The sequence below is a fragment of the Ornithorhynchus anatinus genome, chromosome 5 (assembly GCF_004115215.2).
Source record: "Ornithorhynchus anatinus isolate Pmale09 chromosome 5, mOrnAna1.pri.v4, whole genome shotgun sequence".
In the NCBI taxonomy this organism is placed as follows: Eukaryota; Metazoa; Chordata; class Mammalia; order Monotremata; family Ornithorhynchidae; genus Ornithorhynchus; species Ornithorhynchus anatinus.
In genome coordinates, this window is record NC_041732.1 from 86030815 (window position 1) to 86051296 (window position 20482).

At 48.8% G+C, this 20482-nt stretch overlaps 1 protein-coding gene across 1 annotated transcript in view; it reads left to right on the forward strand.

The window, feature by feature from the left end:
• Window positions 1-18985: 18985 nt before the first annotated feature.
• The window catches only part of TMX3 (thioredoxin related transmembrane protein 3), a 72744-nt gene continuing 71247 nt past the window's right edge, over window positions 18986-20482 (forward strand). Inside the window, exon 1 of the mRNA XM_029065176.2 lies at window positions 18986-19168. Coding sequence (XP_028921009.1) covers window positions 18991-19168 — 178 coding nt within the window. The 5' untranslated portion in view covers window positions 18986-18990. The remainder of the gene's footprint in view (window positions 19169-20482) is intronic.

Sequence of the window (20482 nt, forward strand, 5' to 3'; positions counted from 1 at the left end):
AACAATAGCAATAAATAGAATCAAGGGGATGTACACCTCATTAACAAAATAAATAGGGTAATAAAGATATATACAAGTGAGCAAATGAGCACAGTGCTGAGGGGAGGGGAAGGGAGAGGGAGAGGAGCAGAGGGAAAGGGGGGAAAGGGGGCTTAGCAGAGGGGAGGTGAAGGGGGGGCAGAGAGGCACCAGAGGGAGCAGAGGGAAAGGGCAAGTTCAGTCTGGGAAGGCCTCTTGGAGGAGGTGAGCTCTCGGTAGGGCTTTGAAGAGGGGAAGAGAGTTAGTTTGGCAGAGGTGAGGAGGGAGGGATTTCCAGGACAGCGGGAGGACGTGGCCCAGGGGTCGACGGCGGGATAGGCGAGACCGAGGGACGGTGAGGAGGTGGGCGGCAGAGGAGCGAAGCGTGTGGGGTGGGCGGTAGAAAGAGAGAAGGGAAGAGAGGTAGGAGGGGTCAAGGTGATGGAGAGTTTTGAAGCCTAGAGTGAGAAATTTTTGTTTCGTGCGGAGGTTGATAGGCAACCACTGGAGGCTTTTAAGGAGGGGAGTGATATGCCCGGAGCGTTTCTGCAGGAAGACGATCCAGGCAGCGGAATGAAGAATAGACTGGAGCAGGGAGAGACGGGAGGAAGGGAGATCAGAGAGAAGGCTGACACAATAATCCAGCCGGGATATTATGAGAGCCCGTACCAGTAAGATAGCCGTTTGGGTGGAGAAGAAAGGGTGGGTCTTGGCAATATTATAAAGGTGAGACCGGCAGGGCTTGGTGACGGATTAGATGTGTGGGGTGAATGAGAGAGCATCATTATTTTCTAGGATGGTATGTATGATGTGTGCAGAGAGTGCTGATATTTTCATTTTTGCTTCCATGTCTTTTGATTCTTAGACACTTTTGTTCAAAGGGAGTCTCTCCTTTCTCGATCACGGTATGTGACGTCGGTCTATCCATTGCCCTTGAATCCCAGTATGCAACTGGGATGCTGCATTGTCTGAGGCTCTTGTTTGAATAATAATGATGATGGTATTTGTTAAGCACTTACTATGTGCCAAGCACTGTTCTAAGCACTGGGGGAGACACTAGGTAATCAGGTTGTCCCAGGTGGGGCTCACAATTTTAATCCTCATTTTACAGATGAGGTACCCAAGGCACAGAGAAGTGAAGTGACTTGCCCAGTGTCACACAGCTGACAAGTGGCAAAGCCGGGATTAGAACCCATGCCCTCTGACTCCCAAGCCTGTGTTCTTCCCACTAGGTCACGCTGCTTCTCTGATCAAAACTCTTATCATGGCCCGTCTCTCTTCCCCTCTGCAGTCTAGCATTTCCTCTCGCCTGCAAGACATCTCTATTCCTTGGACGTCCTCCCGTCACCTTAAACTTAATACGGCTAAAATTTAAGTCCTGATCTTCCCACCCAAACCCTGTCCTCCCTCTAAGTTTCCCAACACTGTAGACGGCACTGCCATCCTTACCATCTCACGAGCCCGTATCCTTGGTGGTATCCTTGACTCCTCTCTCTCATTCACCCTGTATATTTAATCCATTACTAAATCCTGTCGGTTCCACCTGCACAACATCGCTAAAATCTGCCCTTTCTTCCCCATCCAAATTGCTATCTAGTTAATCCAGTCACTTCTCCTGCCCTGGCTTGCTGACTGTATTAGCCTCCTTGCTGACCTCCTTGCTTCCTGTGTCTTCCCACTCCACTCCCTACTTCACTCAGCTGCCCGGCTCTACAAACATGTTCAGGCCACGTTTCCCCACTCCTCGTTTAGACTGTGAGACCGTCACTGGGCAGGGATCCTCTCTGCCTTTTGCTGAATTATACATTCCAAGCTCTTAGTACAGTGCTCTGCACATAGTAAGTGCTCAATAAATACTATTGAATGAATGATTGAAACTCCATGGGTTCCCCATTTACCTCTGCATCAAACAAAACCTCCTCACCTTTGGCTTTAAAGCACTCAATCACCTTGCCCCCTCTTACCTCACCCTGCTACTCTCCTACTACAACCCAGCCTGCACACTTCACTCCTCTAATGATAATCTTCTCACTGTACCTCCATCTTGCCTATCATGCGGCTGACCCCTAGCCCACGTCCCACCCCTGGCCTGGAACGCCTTCCCTCTTCAAAACCGACAATCACTCTCCCTCACTTCAAAGCCTTATTAAAGGCACATCCCCTCCAAGAGGCCTTTCCTAAGCCCTCTTTTCCTCTTCCCCCACTCCCTTCTGCATCACCGCGACTTCCTCGCTTTATTCATCCCCTCCACCAGCCCCACAGCACTTATGCACATTTCTGTAATTTATTGATTTCTATTAATGTCTGTCTCCCCACCTCTAGACTGTAGGCTCGTTGTGGGTGGGAAATGTGTCTATTTACTGTTATGTGATACTCTCCCAAGCACTTAATACAATGCTCTGCACTCTGTGAGGACTCAGTAAATACAACTGAATGAATGACCTCCCTGCCTTCTCCGGTCCTTTCTTCACTTTGTTGCCCAGATTATTTTCCAAAAAAAAAAAAAGTGCAGTTACATGTTTCCCAACTCCTCAAGAACCTCCAGTGGCTTCCCATCCACCTCGGCCTCAAACAGGAACTCATTTCCAATGGCTTTCAAGCTCTCAATCAGCAACTTGCCCCACTGGTTCCATATTATCATTCTGCTCCAGCTATTCAGTCTGCTAGCCGCCCCATTCTATTTGGGGTACCTCAATAATAATAATAATAATAATGTTGGTATTTGTTAAGTGCTTACTATGTGCCGAGCACTGTTCTAAGCGCTGGGGTAGACATAGGGGAATCAGGTTGTCCCACGTGGGGCTCACAGTCTTAATTCCCATTTTACAGATGAGGGAACTGAGGCACAGAGAAGTTAAGTGACTTGCCCACAGTCACACAGCCGACAAGTGGCAGAGCTGGGATTCGAACTCATGAGCCCTGACTCCAAAGCCCGTGCTCTTTCCACTGAGCCACGCTGCTACCTCAATCTCTGAAGTTTCTAATGACTCCCGTCCTCAAGTTCTGGGCCCAAAGTCGGTGCTTAACACATTAACACTCATTGTTACTGGGCACTTATCTGTCTTTTTCAAGTGATAGAGTGCCTTTTTAGTCTACTAGTCAGAGGATTTTACCTCTGACAAAAATCCTCCTTGTAAAGAACAAGGTAATGCTGAAAGAACGCCCAGAGAAGGATTGTAGGTTTCCCCAAAGGTAATGGGCTGTCTCCTCTAGAAATGGAGAAGGAGCCTGACCTAGTGGATAGAGTACAGGCCGGGGAGTCATTAGGACCTGGGTTCTAATTTCAGATCTGCCATTTGTTTGTCTGTGATCTTGGACAAGTCACTTTACTTCTCTGGGCCTCAGTCACCTTATCTGTAAAACGGGGATTAAGCCTATGAGTCCCATGTGGGATGGGGACTCTGTCCAAACTGATTAGCTTGTATCTACCCTGGCACTTAGAACGGTGTCTGGCACATTTCAAGCGCTTAACAAATACCATTAAAAAATGCTGAAGAAATTTGGCATTCTGTTCCCACTCTCTTTCCCCCTCACATGGTTTCGATGATGATTATAGTACTGGTTAAGGGCTTAGTACGTGCTCAGTACTGTTCTAAGCGCTGGGGTAGAAACAAGTTAATCAAGTTGGACCTAATCCCTCTCCCTCATGGGACTCCCACTTTTAATCCCCATTTTACAGATGAGGAAACTGAGGTCCAGAGAAGTGAAGTTACTTGTCCAAAATTACACAGCAGACATGTGGTGGAGCTGGGATTAGAACCCAGGTCCTTCTGATTCCCAAGCCTGTTTCTATTCCCTAGGCCACACTGCTCCTCAATTTGGGTTTCCTTTTGCTCCAGGCGGGCCCTTTCTGTCCATTTCCAGCAATCTCCTTGAGCTCCTCACTTCTTTTTCTTCCACTCTGGCCCACCAGGGCCTTCATATCTTCAGGTTCACTTTTCTGCAGGGCCACCTTATCTGATCTGCCTTTAAAGCTCTATTGACCATTTATCTCTCTGTCCACAGCATTTTTACCATTGTTTAGCCAGGACTGGGATTAGAGCTCTTTCTTTAGCCTCCCTCCTTCCTTTCTTCATTTTTAACCTTTACTTTTGGCTGGGGCCTCATTTCAACTGACAGTATTTGCTGATTTAAGAATAGCCATCTTTCATTCCCCTGGAAGAAATGGCTGTGAGGAGCACTGTGAATATTTGCTTTTTATTTTAAGGTTTACTTCTTTTTCTGGCTATCAAACTATAATGAGAAGAAGCGTGAATCTGTGGAAAGAGCCCGGTCTTGGATGTCAGAGGTCATAGGTTCGAATCCCGGCTCCGCCACTTGTCAGCTGTATGACTGTGGGCAAGTCACTTAACTTCTCTGTGCCTCAGTTACCTCATCTGTAAAATGGGGATTAACTGTGAGCCTCACATGGGACAACCTGATTACCCTGTATCTACCCCCAGCGCTTAGAACAGTGCTCTGCACATAGTAAGTGCTTAAATACCAACATTATTATTATTATTATTATTATTAAAACGTGAGAAAACCCCAAATTTGATCAAATGAATTGGTACCAATGAATGACTCTATTGAATTTGAAACCAAGGCTTTTTAGTTTAAAGAAAAATCTGAACTGGAACAAAGCCAAAGTTTTTAAAGGGTTTTGGGACATAACTGATCGTTCATCTAGCTCAAATCTCAGTGGCAGATTTCCTGTCTATGGGAAAAGCATAAAGGGAAATGTGTGTCCTTCCTGATTTGTCTTACATAGGAAAATCATAATAATCCCTCTGGATCCCTCTGGAAATTGGGCTGTTTATTTGAAATTAGTCAGTTAGTCAGCCAGTCTATCATATTGATTGAGCACTTACTGAGAGAGTACAGTGGCATAGTCGATAGAGCATGGGCCTGGGTGTCAGAAGGTCATGTGTTCTAATCCAGTCTCCACCACATGTGTTTGCTGTGTGACCTTGGGGCAAATCACTTCACTTCTCTGGACCTCAGTTACCTCATCTGTAAAATGGGGATTGAGACTGTGAGCCCCACATGGAACGGGGACTGAGCCAACCTGATTTGCTTGTATCCAACCCAGAACTTAGTACAGTGCCTGACATGAAGAAAGCAATTAATAAATACCACTGTTATTTCTTTCTTATAATATAATAATGTAACAGACACATTCCTTGCCCACAATGAGCTTACAGTCAAGAAGAGCTTAGAGTCTAGAAGTCAGAGCCACTTTCAAGCAAATCCTTTCTATTGCGCTCTAGAGAAGACAATTTTTTCATTCATAAGATGTGGAAGAAATTTTGTCTCACAAATGGTTTTTAATAGTCACATTAGTATCCACTGACAAAATCCCACCATAAGCTCTTAGCGCGGTGCTCGGCACAGAGTTAGTGTTCAGTAAATACAACTGATTGACTGAGAGGAAGTATGGTCTACCAACTCCAATGGATCACCTTCTTCATTTCCCTCTTTTCCCACATCAAGGTGATTATAATTTTCCAAAGTGCAAAATGGACACGGTCTCGCTCTTCTTTCTTCCCTTCAACTCAGGAAGCAGCTTGGCCTAGTGGAAGGAGCATGGCCCTGGGAGTCAGAGGATCTGGATTTTAATCCCGGCTACACCACCGATCAGCTGTGTGACTTAAGGCAAGTATCTTGACTTCTTTGTGCCTCAGTTACTTCATCTGTAAAACGGGGATTAAGAGTGTGAACCTCATGTGGGACCTGGACTGTGTCTGACCTGATTAGCTCATCGCTACCCCATTGCTTAGGACAATGTCTGACACATACTAAGTGTTTGAAAAGAACTATTAAGAAACAAAAACAAAACTAGAAAAAACGCTCCCTTTCTTCCTTCAGAAATATCTCCTTTAACGCATCCATCTCCCTTATGACCCCTTATGTCAGGATGAAATGTGGACCCTGCTGACTGACCATTTCTTCTTCTTTAGGCTATTTGGAGGGGGATGTATCCAAAAGATACACCAAGATAAATTGGTGGCAGGACAGGTTGTGAAATTTGTGGATGACCCTGAACAGATTGGTACCTCTGCTCACTTTATTAATTATTACATGTATTAAGTGTTTACCCCGAGGTAAGGGATAAGGATATCACATACCAGGATATCACACCTCACACAAGCTATATTATTCCCTCTTTACTGATATAGAACTGAGGACCAAAGAGGTTAAGTGACTTGCCTCACTCACCACTCACTCTCCAAAGGTTTCTTCTCCTCTGCCTTCAAACATGCCCATTTCTCCCCCATCCTAAAAAAACCTCTCTCAACCCCACTTCCCCTTCCAGTTATTGCCCTATCTCCCTCCTACCCTTCCTCTCCAAACTCCTAGAACAAGTCATCTACACTCGCTGCCTTGAATTCCTCAACTCCAACTCTCTCCTGGACCCCCTCCAGTCTGGCTTCCTTCCCCTCCACTCCACGAAACTGCCCTCTCAAAGGTCACCCACTACCTCCTTCTTGCCAAATCCAATGGCTCCTACTCTATCCTAATCCTCCTCGACCTCTCAGCTGCCTTTGACACTGTCGACCATCCCCTTCTCCACACCTTATCTCACCTAGATAAGCAGTGTGGCTCAGTAGAAAGAGCACGGACTAGGGAGTCAGAGGTCATGGGTTCAAATCCCAGCTCTGCCACTTGTCAGCTGTTTGACTTTGGGCAAGTCACTAAACTTCTCTTTGCCTCAGTTACCTCATCAGTAAAATGGGGATGAAGACTGTGAGCCCCATGTGGGACAACTTGATCACCTTGTATCCCCCCAGCGCTTAGGACAGTGCTTTGCACATAGTAGCGCGTAACAAATGCCATCATCATCATCATCATTGTCTCCTTGGCTTCACAGACTCCATCCTCTCCCCGTTCTCCTCATCTCTCTGGCCGTTCATTCTCGGTCTCCTTCGCGGGCACCTCCTCCCCCTCCCATCCACTAACTGTAGGGGTTCCTCAAGGGTCAGTTCTTGGCCCTCTTCTGTTCTCCATCTACAGTCACTCCCTTGGTGAACTCATTCGCTCCCACGGCTTCAACTGTCATCTCTTTGCAGATGACACTCTCCCCCTCCCTCCAGGCTCGTATCTCCTCATGGCTCCAGGACATCTCCATCTGGATGTCTGCCCGCCACCTAAAGCTCAACATGTCCAAAACTGAGCTCCTTATCTTCCCTCCCAAGCCCTGTCCTCTCCCTGACTTCCCTGTCACCGTGGATGGCATGACCATCCTTCCCGTCTCACAGGCCCGCAACCTTGGTGTCATCCTTGACTCAGCTCTCTCATTCGCCCCACACATCCAATCCGTCACCAACACCTGCCGATCTCACCTTCACAATATCACTAAGATCTGCCCTTTCCTCTCCATCCAAACGGCTATCATGCTGGTACAAGCTCTCATAATATCCTGACTGGATTATTGTGTCAGTCTCTTCTCTGATCTCTCTTCCTCCTGTCTCTCTCTCCCCACTCCAGTCTATTCTTCATTCCGCTGCCCGGATCATCTTCCTGCAGAAATGCTCTGGGTATGTCACTCTCCTCCTCAAAAGCCTCCAGTGGTTGTCTATCAACCTTCACATGAAACAAAAACTCCTCACTCTTGGCTTCAAAACTTTCCATCACCTTGCCCCCTTCTACCTCACCTCCCTTCTCTCTTTCTACTGCCCTCCTCTTGCACTCCACTCCTCTGTGATTCAGCTCCTCTAGTCCCCCGTTCGCACCTGTCTCACTGTCGACCCCTGGTCCACCTCCTACCGCTGTCTGGAACGTCCTATTCCTCATGCCCGCCAAACTAACTTTCTTCCCCTCTTCAAGGCCCTACTGAGCTCACCTTCTCCAGGAGACCTTCCCAGACTGAGCCCCCCTTTCCCTCTGCTCCTCCTCCCCTCCCCTTCCCCCACACCCTCTGCTCTTCCTCCATCCACTCCTCTCAGCACCGTGCTTATTTTTTTATATTGTTTATTACCTTATTTATTTTGTTAATGAGGTGTACATCACCTTGATTCTATTTAGCTTGATGATGTTATATTGTTTTTGTTTTGTTCTGTTTTGCTTTGCTATCTATCTCCCTCATTTAGACTGGGAGCCTATCTTTGGGTGGGGATCATGTCTATCTGTTGCCGAATTGTACATTCCAAGCGCTTAGTTCAGTGCTCTGCACATAGTAAGTGCTCAATAAATGCTATTGAATTTGAATGAACTAGAACCTGGGTCTCCTGAATCCCAGTTCTATGCACTTGCCACTGTATCATATCTCTGCCTTGTTTCTGCTAGAGTCAATCCATTGGTCAATCATATTTATTGAGCGTTTACTGTTTGCAGAGCACTGTAGCAAGAGCTTGGGAGAGTACAATAGTTATATAAACAGACACATTCCCTGCCCACAATAAACTTGTCTAGAAGAGGAGTCAGAAATTAATATAAATAAATATATTACAGATGTGTATATAAGTGCTATGGTGCTGGGCGGGGGGCGGTGAATAAAGAGAGCAAGTCAAGGTGAAGCAGAGGGAGTGTGAGAGGAGGGAAGGAGGGCTTAGTCAGGGAAGGCTTCTTGGAGGTGATGCACCTTGGAAAAGGCTTTGAAGTGGGGGAGAGTCATTGTCGGATATGATGAAAGAGGGCAATCCTGGATAGAGGCAGGACATGGGCGAGAGGTCAGAGGAGAGATAGAGGATATAGTGAGATGGTTGGTATCAGAGGAGCGAACTTCACAGACTAAGTTGTAATAGGAGAGTAGTGACTTGAGATAGGAGGGGCGAGGTGATGGACTGCTTTAAAGCCGATGGTGAGGAGGTATTTTTGATGTGGAGGTTGACAGGCAACCACTGGAGGTTCTGGAGGAGTGGGGAAACATGGCCTGAATGTTTCTGTAGAAATATAAACTGGACAGCAGAGTGAAGTATGGACTGGACCGGGTGGAGACAAGAGGTGGGGAGGACAGCATGGCGGTTGATAGAGCAATCAAGGCTATAGGAAGGACCAATTCTGCTACTGCTACTGCCATAATAATAAAGATAATGATGGCATTTGTTAGGCGCTTACTGTGTGCAAAGCACTGTTCATTCATTCAATAGTATTTATTGAGGGCTGACTATGTGCAGAGCACTGTACTAAGTGCTTGGAATGTTCAATTGGGCAACAGATAGAGACAATCCCTGCCCAAAGACGAGCTCACAATCTAATCAGGGGAGATAGACAGCAAAGCAGAACAGAACGAAACAAAAACAAGACAACATTATCACGATAAGTAGAATCAAGGGGATGTACACCTCATTAACAAAATAAATAGGGTAATAAATGATATATACAAATGAGCACAGCGCTGAGGGGAGGGGAAGGGGGGAGGGAGAGGAGCAGAAAGTGGGGGGAGGAAGGGAGGGGGAGCAGAGGGAAAGGGGCTCAGCTGAGGGGAGGGGAAGCAGGAAGGGGCAGGAGCAAAGGGTGGGGGGGGGCAGAGGGAAAAGGGTGGAGCTCAGTCTGGGAAGGCCTCTGGGAAGTCTGGGGAGTATAAAAAGTAATCAGGTTGTCCCACGTGGGGCTCACAGTCTTAATGCCCAATTTCCAGATGAGGTAACTGAGGCACAGAGAAGTGAAATGACTTGCCCAGAGTCACACAGCTGACAAGCGGCGGAGCTGGGATTTGAATCCACGACCTCTGACTCCCCAGTCCGTGCTCTTTCCACTGAGCTCACTAATCTGGGCTCGGTTACCTCATCTGTAGAATGGGGATTGAGCCTGTGAGCCCCAGGTGGGACAAGGGCCTGCGTCCAATCCGATTTGCTTGTATTCACCCCAGCGCTTAGTACTGTGCCTGGCACATAGTAAGTGCTTAACAAATACCCACAGTTAGTAGTAGTAGTAGAGCGAGGTAGGGTTTGCTTCCCTGGATCACTGGCACAAGGCAGGCCCCCCAGGGAAAAGATTGCAGTGGGGCTCCCTGCAGCAGCAGGAACAAGACTGAGCAGGGCTGCTGTATGCTTCAGGGTGAGACTAAGTGCGTGGGAGAGGCAGTAAAGAAGGAAAATAACATGTAGTTGTTGGTGACGGGGAGGAGTCTTAGTCCAGGAAGATTTCCTGGATGAGGTATGATTTCTGTAGGCCTTGGAAGATGGTAAGACTGCTGATGTAATGGTAATTATGGTATTTGTTAAATGCCTACTATGTGCCAAGCGTTGTTTTGAGCACTGGAGTAGATATGAGATAATCGGGTTGGACACAGTCCCTGTCTCACACAGGGGCTCACGGTCATAACCCCCATTTTACAGATGAGGGCACTGAGGCTCAGAGAAGCCAAGTGACTTGCCTAAGGTCACACAGCAGACAAGCGGAGGAGGTGGGATGAGAACCCAGGTCCTGCTGACTCCCAGGCCCGTGCCCTTTCCACTAGGCCAAGCGTTTCTGCTGATGTGACAGGTATAAGCGAGGAGGGAGTTCCGGGCCAGAGGGAGGACCTGAGCAAGGGATCTGCAGCGGGTGACTGGAGAGCAAGGGACACTGAATAGGTGTCCATGCTGCGGGGTGATGGACCCCGGCAGATTTTCGAATTCAACTCCCGTGCCGGCTTATCCTAAGTCTCTAACAAGACCTGAGAGTTTTCAACCGGACCTGAAAAGAACCACGATGGGAGCTTTCTGACCTATTTGTTCTTTAAACCGATCCCTTCTCGGTTCCCACAAACCCTTTAAGCTCCTGTGCCTGCTGAAAATCCTACCCCTGATTCCACTGACAAAGAAATTCCAGTACAAGTCAGTGATTCTGACACCCAGCGAATGGCATTTCCTGTCTATTGTTGTATGCTTCTCTTACCAGCCAGGATTCCTGGCAGCTAGCCCAGGGTTTTTTCCACTGGGCTATAGGAAGGGCCATGATGGCCAAAGAAAGAAGGGCCCCAAAGGAGAGTTGCAGGTAGCGCTGGGCAAATGGTGTCAGACCAACCTGACTCAGCCCTGACAGAGTGTGGAATAGGGGGATTTGGGGAGGAAAATGGAGGCTTTGTGGTGCTTTCTGATATTTAGTATGAATAGCCAAAATCCTCTAATAATGAACTTTCATTCATTCAATCGTATTTATCGAGCCCTTATTGTGTGCAAAGCACCGTACTAAGCACTGGGAGAAAGAGTACACCACCGCAACATTCATTCATTCATTTTATTGAGCACTTACTATGTGCAGAGCACTGGACTAAGCGCTTGGAATGTACAATTCGGTAATGGATAGAGACAATCCCTGTCCAGTGATGGGCTCACGGTCTAAACGGGGGAGACAGACAGCAAAGCAAAACAGAATAAAAACAAGACAACATCATCAAGACAAATAGAATCAAGGGGATGCATACCTCGTTAACAAAATAAGTAAGGTAATAAACAATATATAAAAATAAGCATGATGCTGAGGGGAGGGGAAGGAGGAAGGGGGAGGAGCAGAGGGTGGGAGGTAGGGGAGGGGGAGCAGGGGGAAAGGGGGGCTTAGTCTGGGAAGGCCTCCTGGAGGAGGTGAGTCTCAGTAAGGCTTTGCAGAGGGGAAGAGAGTTAGTTTGGCGGATGTGAGGAAAGAGGGCATTCCAGGACAGCGGTAGGACTTGGACCAGGGGTCGACGGTGGGAAAGGCGTGAACGGGGGACGGTGAGGAGTTCTGATAGTCCCGTGTGGATGGCGTTGGTCAACCACCCAACTTAAACTTTGATTTAAGTTTAAATCAAAGTGCTACTTCCTTCCACAAAGGTAGACACGCGTTCCTCTCTGGACCTGGTTGAGTTGAAGGGCACTTCATTTTATTTCTGGCTGGATTTGAGAAGGCAGAATCTCCCCAGATTCCTATGACTTGGGAACAGATTCTCATTAGGTCCTTTTCGTCTTCATCTCAGATTGTCTACTCATTCCGACCTTTGATGATTTTCAAAGAATTACCTTATTAAACATGAATTCATTCAGTGGATTTATTAATTTTCTATCACTCAAAATACCATTACTGTTTTATCCCATTTCCTGTTTTTTACTGTCTTTAAACTACTCAGTCATCTTGCCCCTTGATTTCATACTACAGCCCAGCCCACGCACTTCACCCCTCTAATGCAAACTGTCTAACTGCATGTCGATCTCGCCTGTCTCCCCACCGACCTCTCGCCCACATCCTGCCTCTGGCCTGGAACACCCTTCCTCTTTATAGCCAACAATCACTTCCCCTGCTTCAAAGCCTTCCTGAAGGTACATGTCCTCCAAAAGGCCTTCTCCGACTAAGCCCTCAATTCCTTTTTTCATCATCCATCTGCATCGCCCTTGGGATTTGTACCCTTTATTCACCCCTCCCTCAGCTCCACACCACTTATGTATAGATCTATAATTTATTTCTAGTAATGTTCATCTCCCCCTCTAGACTGTAAGCTTGCTGTGGGCAGGGAAAGTGTCTACCAACTCTGCTATATTGTGTTCTCCCAACCGCTTAGTACAGTACTTTGCGCACAGTAAGTACCGAATAAACAGAGTTGACTGATTGATTTCCCGTAGGAAAACGAGCTGAAGCAAAGACCAAAACTACCACCAATTTTAATGCTGGATCCCAGGCGCGTAAATACAGTTCCTGGGGTTGGGATGGAGTGATGTCATACAGAGCCTGTACTTTTAAAAAGCTGTAAATGACTAATTCATACTTTTGTTAGAATATCAACTTAACGCATTACTGGGGAGTGAAATAAGCACAGTGATGTCTCTCTTTATTGCTGTGTTGTACTTTCCACGCACTTAGTACAGTGCTCTGCATGTAGTAAGTGCTCAGTAAATACTGAATGAATAAATGAATGTAATGAAATGAAATGCAAACGGGGAAAGGAATTATCTTTTAATCAGTCAGTCAGTGGTAGTCAGTAGAGAAGCAGCGTGGCTCAGTGGAAAGAGCATGGGCTTGGGAGTCAGAGGTCATGGGTTCGAATCCCTGCTCTGCCGCCTGTCAGCTGTGTGACTGTGGGCAAGTCACTTAACTTCTCTGTGTCTCAGTTACCTCATCTGTAAAATGTGGATTAAGACTGTGAGCCTCATGTGGGACTACCTGATTCCCCTATATCTACCCCAGAGCTTAGAACAGTGCTTGGCACATAGTAAGCGCTTAGCAAATACCATCATTATTATTATTATTAGGAGGTGAGCGGCAGAGGAGCCAAGTGTACGGAGTGGGCAGTAGAAAGAGAGAAGGGAGGTGAGGTAGAAGGGGGCAAGGTGATGGAGAGCTTTGAAGCCAAGAGTGAGGAGTTTTTATTTCGTGTGAAGGTTAATTAGCAAACACTTGACATTTTTGAGGAGGGGAGTGACATGCCCAGAGCATTTCAAACAGACACATTCCCTGCCCGCAAGGAGCTTACGGTCCAGAGGGAACAGCTCAGTCATTTTTCCTAACCAGACTGCTGTACTACTTGAGGAGGAAAGTCCTGAGAATAGATGGGCCTCCTCAGAGGGAGAAGCTAGAAGGAATGATCCAAGTCCCATGCGGACAATGTTTGAAGGGACTGGGTGGCCCATAAGCAGAGATAAAAATCACCTTGTGCTTTAGCCCAAACTGCCCTAACGTGATGGGTTACACCTGGGAACACAGGGCAAGGAGGTTATTCCCCATCCCTCTGCCCTTGAGACTTTCGTTCCTTCCATTTTAATGATAATAATAATGTTGGTATTTGTTAAGCGTTTACTATGTGCAGAACACTGTTCTAAGCACTGGGGTAGATAGAGGGTAATCAGGTTGTCCCACGTGAGGCTCACAGTCTTCATCCCCATTTTACAGATGAGGTAACTGAGGTACGGAGAAGGTAAGTGACTTGCCCATAGTCACCCAGCTGACAAGTGGCAGGGCAGGGATTCGAACCCATGACCTCTGACTCCCAAGCCCGTGCTCTTTCCACTGAGCCACGCTGCGACTGGCCCCATGGTGTAAGTCCTCAGGCCTCAGGGGAGCAGCATGGCCTAATGGATAGAGCACCGGCCTGGGAGTCAGAAGGTCATGGGCTCTAATTCCCGCTCTGCCACTTCTCTGCTGTGTGACCTTGGACAGGTCACTTCACTTCCTCTGTGTCTCAATTCCCCCTTCTGTCTGTCATTTGTGGATTAAGACTCTGAGCCCCATGGGGGACAGGGACTGTGTCCAATCCTATTTGCTTAGCACCCAACCCAGTGCTTAGAACAGTGCCTGGCACACAGTAAGCCCTGGCACATAGTAAGCGCTCAACAAATACCGTTATTATTATTATTACTGCCTACTAGCAAGCTACCCAACAGCAGGCTCATAGTTCACTGGGACCATGGAATAAATGAGAGAAACAGCGTGGCTCAGTGGCAAGAGCCCGGGCTTGGGAGTCAGAGGTCATGAGTTCGAATACCACCTCCGCCGCTTGACAGCTGTGTGACTTTAGGCAAGTCGCTTAACTTCTCTGTGCCTCAGTTACATCATCTGTAAAATGGGGATTAAAACTGTGAGCCCCACGTGGGACAATCTGATCACCTTGTATCCCCCCGGCGCTTAGAACAGTGCTCGGCACATAGTAAGCGCTTCACAAATACCAACATTATTATTATTGAGAAGCAGTGTGGCGCAGTGGAAAGAGCACGGGCTTTGGAGTCAGGGCTCATGAGTTCGAATCCCAGCTCTGCCACCTGTCAGCTGTGTGACTGTGGGCAAGTCACTTAACTTCTCTGTGCCTCAGTTCCCTCATCTGTAAAATGGGGATTAAGACTGTGAGCCCCACGTGAGACAACCTGCTTCCCCTGTGTCTACCCCAGCGCTTAGAACAGTGCTCGGCACATAGTAAGCGCTTCACAAATACCAACATTATTATTATTGCCGAGGGCTTACTTAATTTCTATTAATGTCTGTCTCCCCTTCTAGACCTTAATCTCATCGTGGGCAGGGTATGTGTCTGCTAACCTGTAGTCCCCCAAGCACTCAGTACTATGCTCTGAACACAGTCAGCGTTCACTAAATACTATTGACTGACAGACCGACTCTACGCTAAGCACTATGGCAAGGGCTGAGATAGAGCCCGAGACAATCAGATCGGACAATCGGGGCTCCTCCACCACACGGAACTTGCAGCGTGGGGCCGGAGATGGGGGCGGTGGGTGCGTATTTTCAAGATCACTCACTCTTTGAGGATTTGAGGATTTTCAAACTCCTCACTCTAGGCTTCAAGGCTCTCCATCACCTTGCCCCTTCCTACCTCTCCTCCCTTCTCTCTTTCTACCGCCCACCCCGCACGCTCCGCTCCTCTGCCGCCCACCTCCTCGCCGTCCCTCGGTCTCGCCTATCCCGCCGTCGACCCCTGGGTCACGTCCTCCCGCGGTCCTGGAACGCCCTCCCTCCTCACCTCCGCCAAACTGATTCTCTTTCCCTCTTCAAAACCTTACTTAAAAATCACCTCCTCCAAGAGGCCTTCCCAGACTGAGCTCCTCTTCCCCCTCTACTCCCTCTGCCATCCCCCCTTTACCTCTCCACAGCTAAAGCCTCATTTTCCCCTTTTCCCTCTGCTCCTCCACCTCTCCCTTCCCATCCCCACAGCACTGTACCCGTCCGCTCAACTGTATATATTTTCGTTACCCTATTTATTTTGTTAATGAATTGTACATCGCCTTGATTCTATTTAGTTGCCATTGTTTTTACGAGATGTTCTTCCCCTTGACGCTGTTTAGTGCCATTGTTCTTGTCTGTCCGTCTCCCCCGATTAGACTGTAAGCCCGTCAAACGGCAGGGACTGTCTCTATCTGTTGCCGACTTGTTCATCCCAAGCGCTTAGTACAGTTCTCTGCACATAGTAAGCGCTCAATAAATGCTATTGAATGAATGAATGAAAGATCATCAATGGTATTCACTGAGCGCTTACCACGTGGACAGCAGTGTAGTAAGTACAACGTGGTGTAGTGCTTAGAACATGGGCCTGGGAGTCAGAAGGTCATGGGTCCTAATCCTGGCTCTGCCACTTGTCCGCTGTGTGACCTCAGACAAGTCACTTCACTTCTCTGGGCCTCAGTCACCTCATCTGTAAAATGGGGATTAAGACTGAGTATACGAGAAGCAGCGTGGCTCAGTGGAAAGAGCCCGGGTTTAGGAGTCAGAAGTCATGGGCTCTAATCCCCACTCCGCCACCTGTCAGATGTTTGACTTTGGACAAGTCACTTAACTTCTCAGTGCCTCAGTTCCCTCATCTGTAAATTTGGAGATGAAGACTGTGAGCCTCACGTAGGACAACCTGATTACCCTGAATCTACCCCAGCGCTTAGAACAGTGTTCAGCACATAGTTAGCACTTAACAAGCTGCTTAGAGAAGCAGCGGGGCTCAGTGGAAAGAGCATGGGCTTGGGAGTCAGAGGTCATGGGTTCGAATCCCAGTTCTGCCACTTGTCAGCTTGTGTGACTGTGGGCAAGTCACTTAACTTCTCTGTGCCTCCGTTACCTCATCTGTAAAATAAGGATTAAGACTGTGAGCCCCACGTGGGACAACTTGATTACCCTGTATCTATCCCAATGCTTAGAACAGTGCTCTGCACATAGTAAGCGCTTAACAAATACCAACATTATTATTAACAAATACCAACATTATTATTATTATTATTACTGTGAGCCCCAAGGGGGACAGGAACAGAGACTGAGTCCACCTCGATTTGCTCATATCCACCCCAGTGCTTAGTATAGTGCCTGGGCATTAAGACTGTGAGCCCCACGTGGGACAACCTGATCACCTTGTATCCTCCCCAGCACTCAGAACAGTGCTTTGCACATAGTAAGCGCTTAACAAATGCCATCATTATTATGGTACATAGTAAGTGCTTAACAATACCTTTGTTACTGTTCATATTATTGTACTATTATTATTATTATCATTTGGGAGAAGACAATAGAACGGAGTTGGCGGACACATTCCTGGCCTACCGCTAGCTTACGGTATAGGGGAATTTTCCAGATGAGGAAACCGAAGCCCGGAGGCCGGCTCCAGGATTTTCGGCCCCCAGTGTGGGTGCCGGAGTAGAATAATGATAATAATAATAATAATGTCGGTATTTGTTAAGTGTTTACTATGTGCCATACACTAAGTGCTGGGGTAGATACAGGGTCCTCAGGTTGCTCCACGTGAGGTTCACAGTCTTCATCCCCATTTGACAGACGAGGTCACTGAGGCCCAGAGAAGTGAAGTGACTCACCCACAGTCACACAGCTGACAAGGGGCAGGGCCGGGATTGGATCCCATGACCTCTGACTGCCACGGCCGGGCTCTTTCCACTGAGCCACGCTGCTTCCCTAAGTCTTGCCCCCGGGCCGTGGTGCCGGAGGGTCACTGTGGTCTCCCGAACCCTTGGCCACCATGAGCGCTCAGCCAATAGCCCGGTGTTTCGCAGAGAGTAAGCGCTTAAAAGATGCCCTGATGGTGGTGCTGAGCTGCGGGGGCCGGGCGGTGGACAAACTAATTCTTTTCCCCTCTTCAAAACCCTACTTAGAGCTCACCTCCCCCAAGAGGCCTTCCCAGACTGATCTCCCCCTTTTCCCTCTGCTCCCTCTACCCCTCCTTCACCTCTCCGCAGCTAAAGCCTCTTCTCCCCCATTTCCCTCTCCTCCTCCCCCTCTCCCGTCCTCTCCCCTCAGCACTGTACCCGTCCGCTCGATTGTATATATCTTCATTACCCTATTTATTTTGTTAATGAGATGTACATCACCTTGATCCTATTATTTGCTCTAGTTTTAATGAGATGTTCTTCCCCTCGATTCTATTTATTGCTATTGTTCTTGTCTGTCCGTCTCCCCGGATTAGACTGTAAGCCCCTCAAAGGGCAGGGACTGTCTCTATCTGTTACCGATCTGTCCATTCCAAGCGCTTAGTACAGTGCTCTGCACATAGTAAGCGCTGAATAAATAATAAATGGAGACGCAGCATAGCTCAGTGGAAAGCACCTGGGCTTGGGAGTCAGAGGTCACGAGTTCGACTCCCGGCTCCGCCACTTGTCAGCTGTGTGACCTTGGGCAAGTCACTTCACTTCTCTGGGCCTCAGCGACCTCAACTGGAAAATGGGGATTAAAAGTGTGTGAGCTCCGTGTGGGACAACCTGATTCCCCTGTATCTCCCCCAGCGCTTAGAACAGTGCTCGGCACCTAGTAGGCGCTTAACAAATACCAACATTATTAAATACTAGTGAGTGAGTGAGTGAGTGAGTGAGTGAGTGAGTGAGTGAGTGAATGAATGAGTGAGTGAATGAGTGAATGAATGAATGAGTGAGTGAATGAATGAATGAGTGAATGAGTGAATGAATGAGTGAATGAATGAATGAGTGAGTGAATGAGTGAGTGAGTGAATTAATGAATGAGTGAGCGAATGAGTGAATGAATGAGTGAATGAGTGAGTGAGTGAGGAGTGAATGAGTGAATGAATGAATGAGTGAGTGAATGAATGAGTGAGTGAGTGAATGAGTGAGTGAGTGAAAGAATGAATGAATGAGTGAATGAATGAATGAGGGAATGAATGAATGAGTGAATGAGTGAGTGAGTGAAAGAATGAATGAATGAGTGAATGAATGAATGAGGGAATGAATGAATGAGTGAATGAGTGAATGAATGAATGAGGGAATGAATGAATGAGTGAGTGAATGAGGGAATGAATGAATGAGGGAATGAATGAATGAGTGAGTGAATGAATGAATGAATGAGTGAGTGAGCGAATGAGTGAATGAATGAGTGTGTGAGTGAGTGAGTGAATGAGTGAGTGAATGAGTGAATGAGTGAATGAATGAATGAGTGAGTGAGTGAATGAGTGAGTGAATGAATGAGTGAATGAATGAATGAATGAGTGAGTGAGCGAATGAGTGAGTGAGCGAGTGAGTGAGTGAATGAGTGAATGAGTGAGGAGTGAATGAGTGAATGGATGAATGAATGAATGAATGGAGGTGGGGCCGGGCCGCGCCGGGGGGGGGGGGGAGGGGGGTTTCGGGGCGTGTGCGCCTGCGCGGGCGTCCTGAGCGCATGCGCAAGAGCGTGCGGGCGACGCTTCCCTGGCTGCCGGGGCCGGTCCTGCCGCCTGGGCCGCCGGCCCGCCCGCCCGCCCGCCCGCCCGCCATGGCCGAGCCCCGGACGCACGCACCGCGCCTTCTCCTTCTCCTTCTCCTCCGCCTCCTCCTCCTCCTCCTCCTCGGCGCCGCCGGTCAGTCCCTGGGTCCGTCCGGCCCCACCCCACCGCGTGCACCCTTGCTCTCCCGCAGCCCTCTGCTCTCCGGCACCTCTGCGGCCCCCTGCTCTCCTATGCCTGCAGCCCGCAGCCCTGTGCTCTCTTGCATCCCTGCTCTCTCTTGCACCCTTGTTCTCCTGCAGCCCTGCTCTCTCTTGCAGGCCTGGGCTCTCTTGCAGGCCTGCGCTCTCTTGCAGTCCTGTGCTCTCTTGCAGGCCTGTACTCTCTTGCACCCCTGCTCTCTCTTGCACCCCTGTGCTCTCCTGCACCCCTGCTCTCCTGCTCCCTTGCAACTCTGTGCTCTCCTGCAGCCCTCCTCTCCTGCCCTCTTGCAACTCAATGTTCTCCTGCAGCCCTGTGCTCTCCTGCAGCCCTGCTCGCCTGCTCTCTTGCAGCCCTGTGCTCTCCTGTAGCCCTGCTCTCCTGCACCCCTGCTCCCCTGCAGCCCTGCCCTCTTGCAGCCTTATGTTCTCCTGCAGCCCTGTGCTCTCCTGGAGCCCTGTTCTCCTGCTCTCTTTCAGCCCTGTATTCTCCTGCAGCCCTGCTGTCCTGCACCCCTGGTCTCCTGCAGTCCTATGCCCTACTACCCTCTTGCAGCCCTGTGCTCTCCTGCACCCCTGCTGCCATGCTCCCCTGCTCTCCTACTCCCCTACTCCCCTGTTCTCCCGCTGCCCTGCAGTCCTGTGCTCTCCTGCACCCCTATACTCTCCTGCAGCCCTGAGGTCTCCAGTAACCTTGCTCTCCTGTAGCTCTGCTGCCCTGCAGCCCTGTGCTCTCCTGTACCCCTGCCCCTCCGCTCTCCTGCTCCCCTGTTCTCCCGCTGCCTTGCAGCCCTGTGCTCTCCTGCAGCCCTGCTCTCTCTCTCTCTCTTTTGCACTCTTGTCCTCTCCTGCTCGCAGGGTGTCCTCCTGCCCCCCGTCATCGGGGAGACCCCGCATCTGACCCGAGGCCTCGATGGCGACCTCCCTGGGGACGGGCCACCCCTGCTCAAACCGCCTTAGATGCTCAGAACAGTCGTCAGGGTATTGGTTAAATAACAGTAATGATAATTCTGCTATTGAGTAAGGGTTTACTATGAGTCGGGCACCGTAGTAAGCGCTGGAGTTGATGTAAGCAAATCGGGTCGGACACAGTCCCACGTGGGGTTAAACGTCACCACTGTGCCAGGTGCCCGGGTGGGTGGAAGATAAATCAGATCGGCCACAGATTCCACTCTCGATGAGCGTCTCGATCAGCGGGTTTACTTATTGAGCGGTCTCTGTGTGTAGGGCACTGTACCAAGCAAGCACT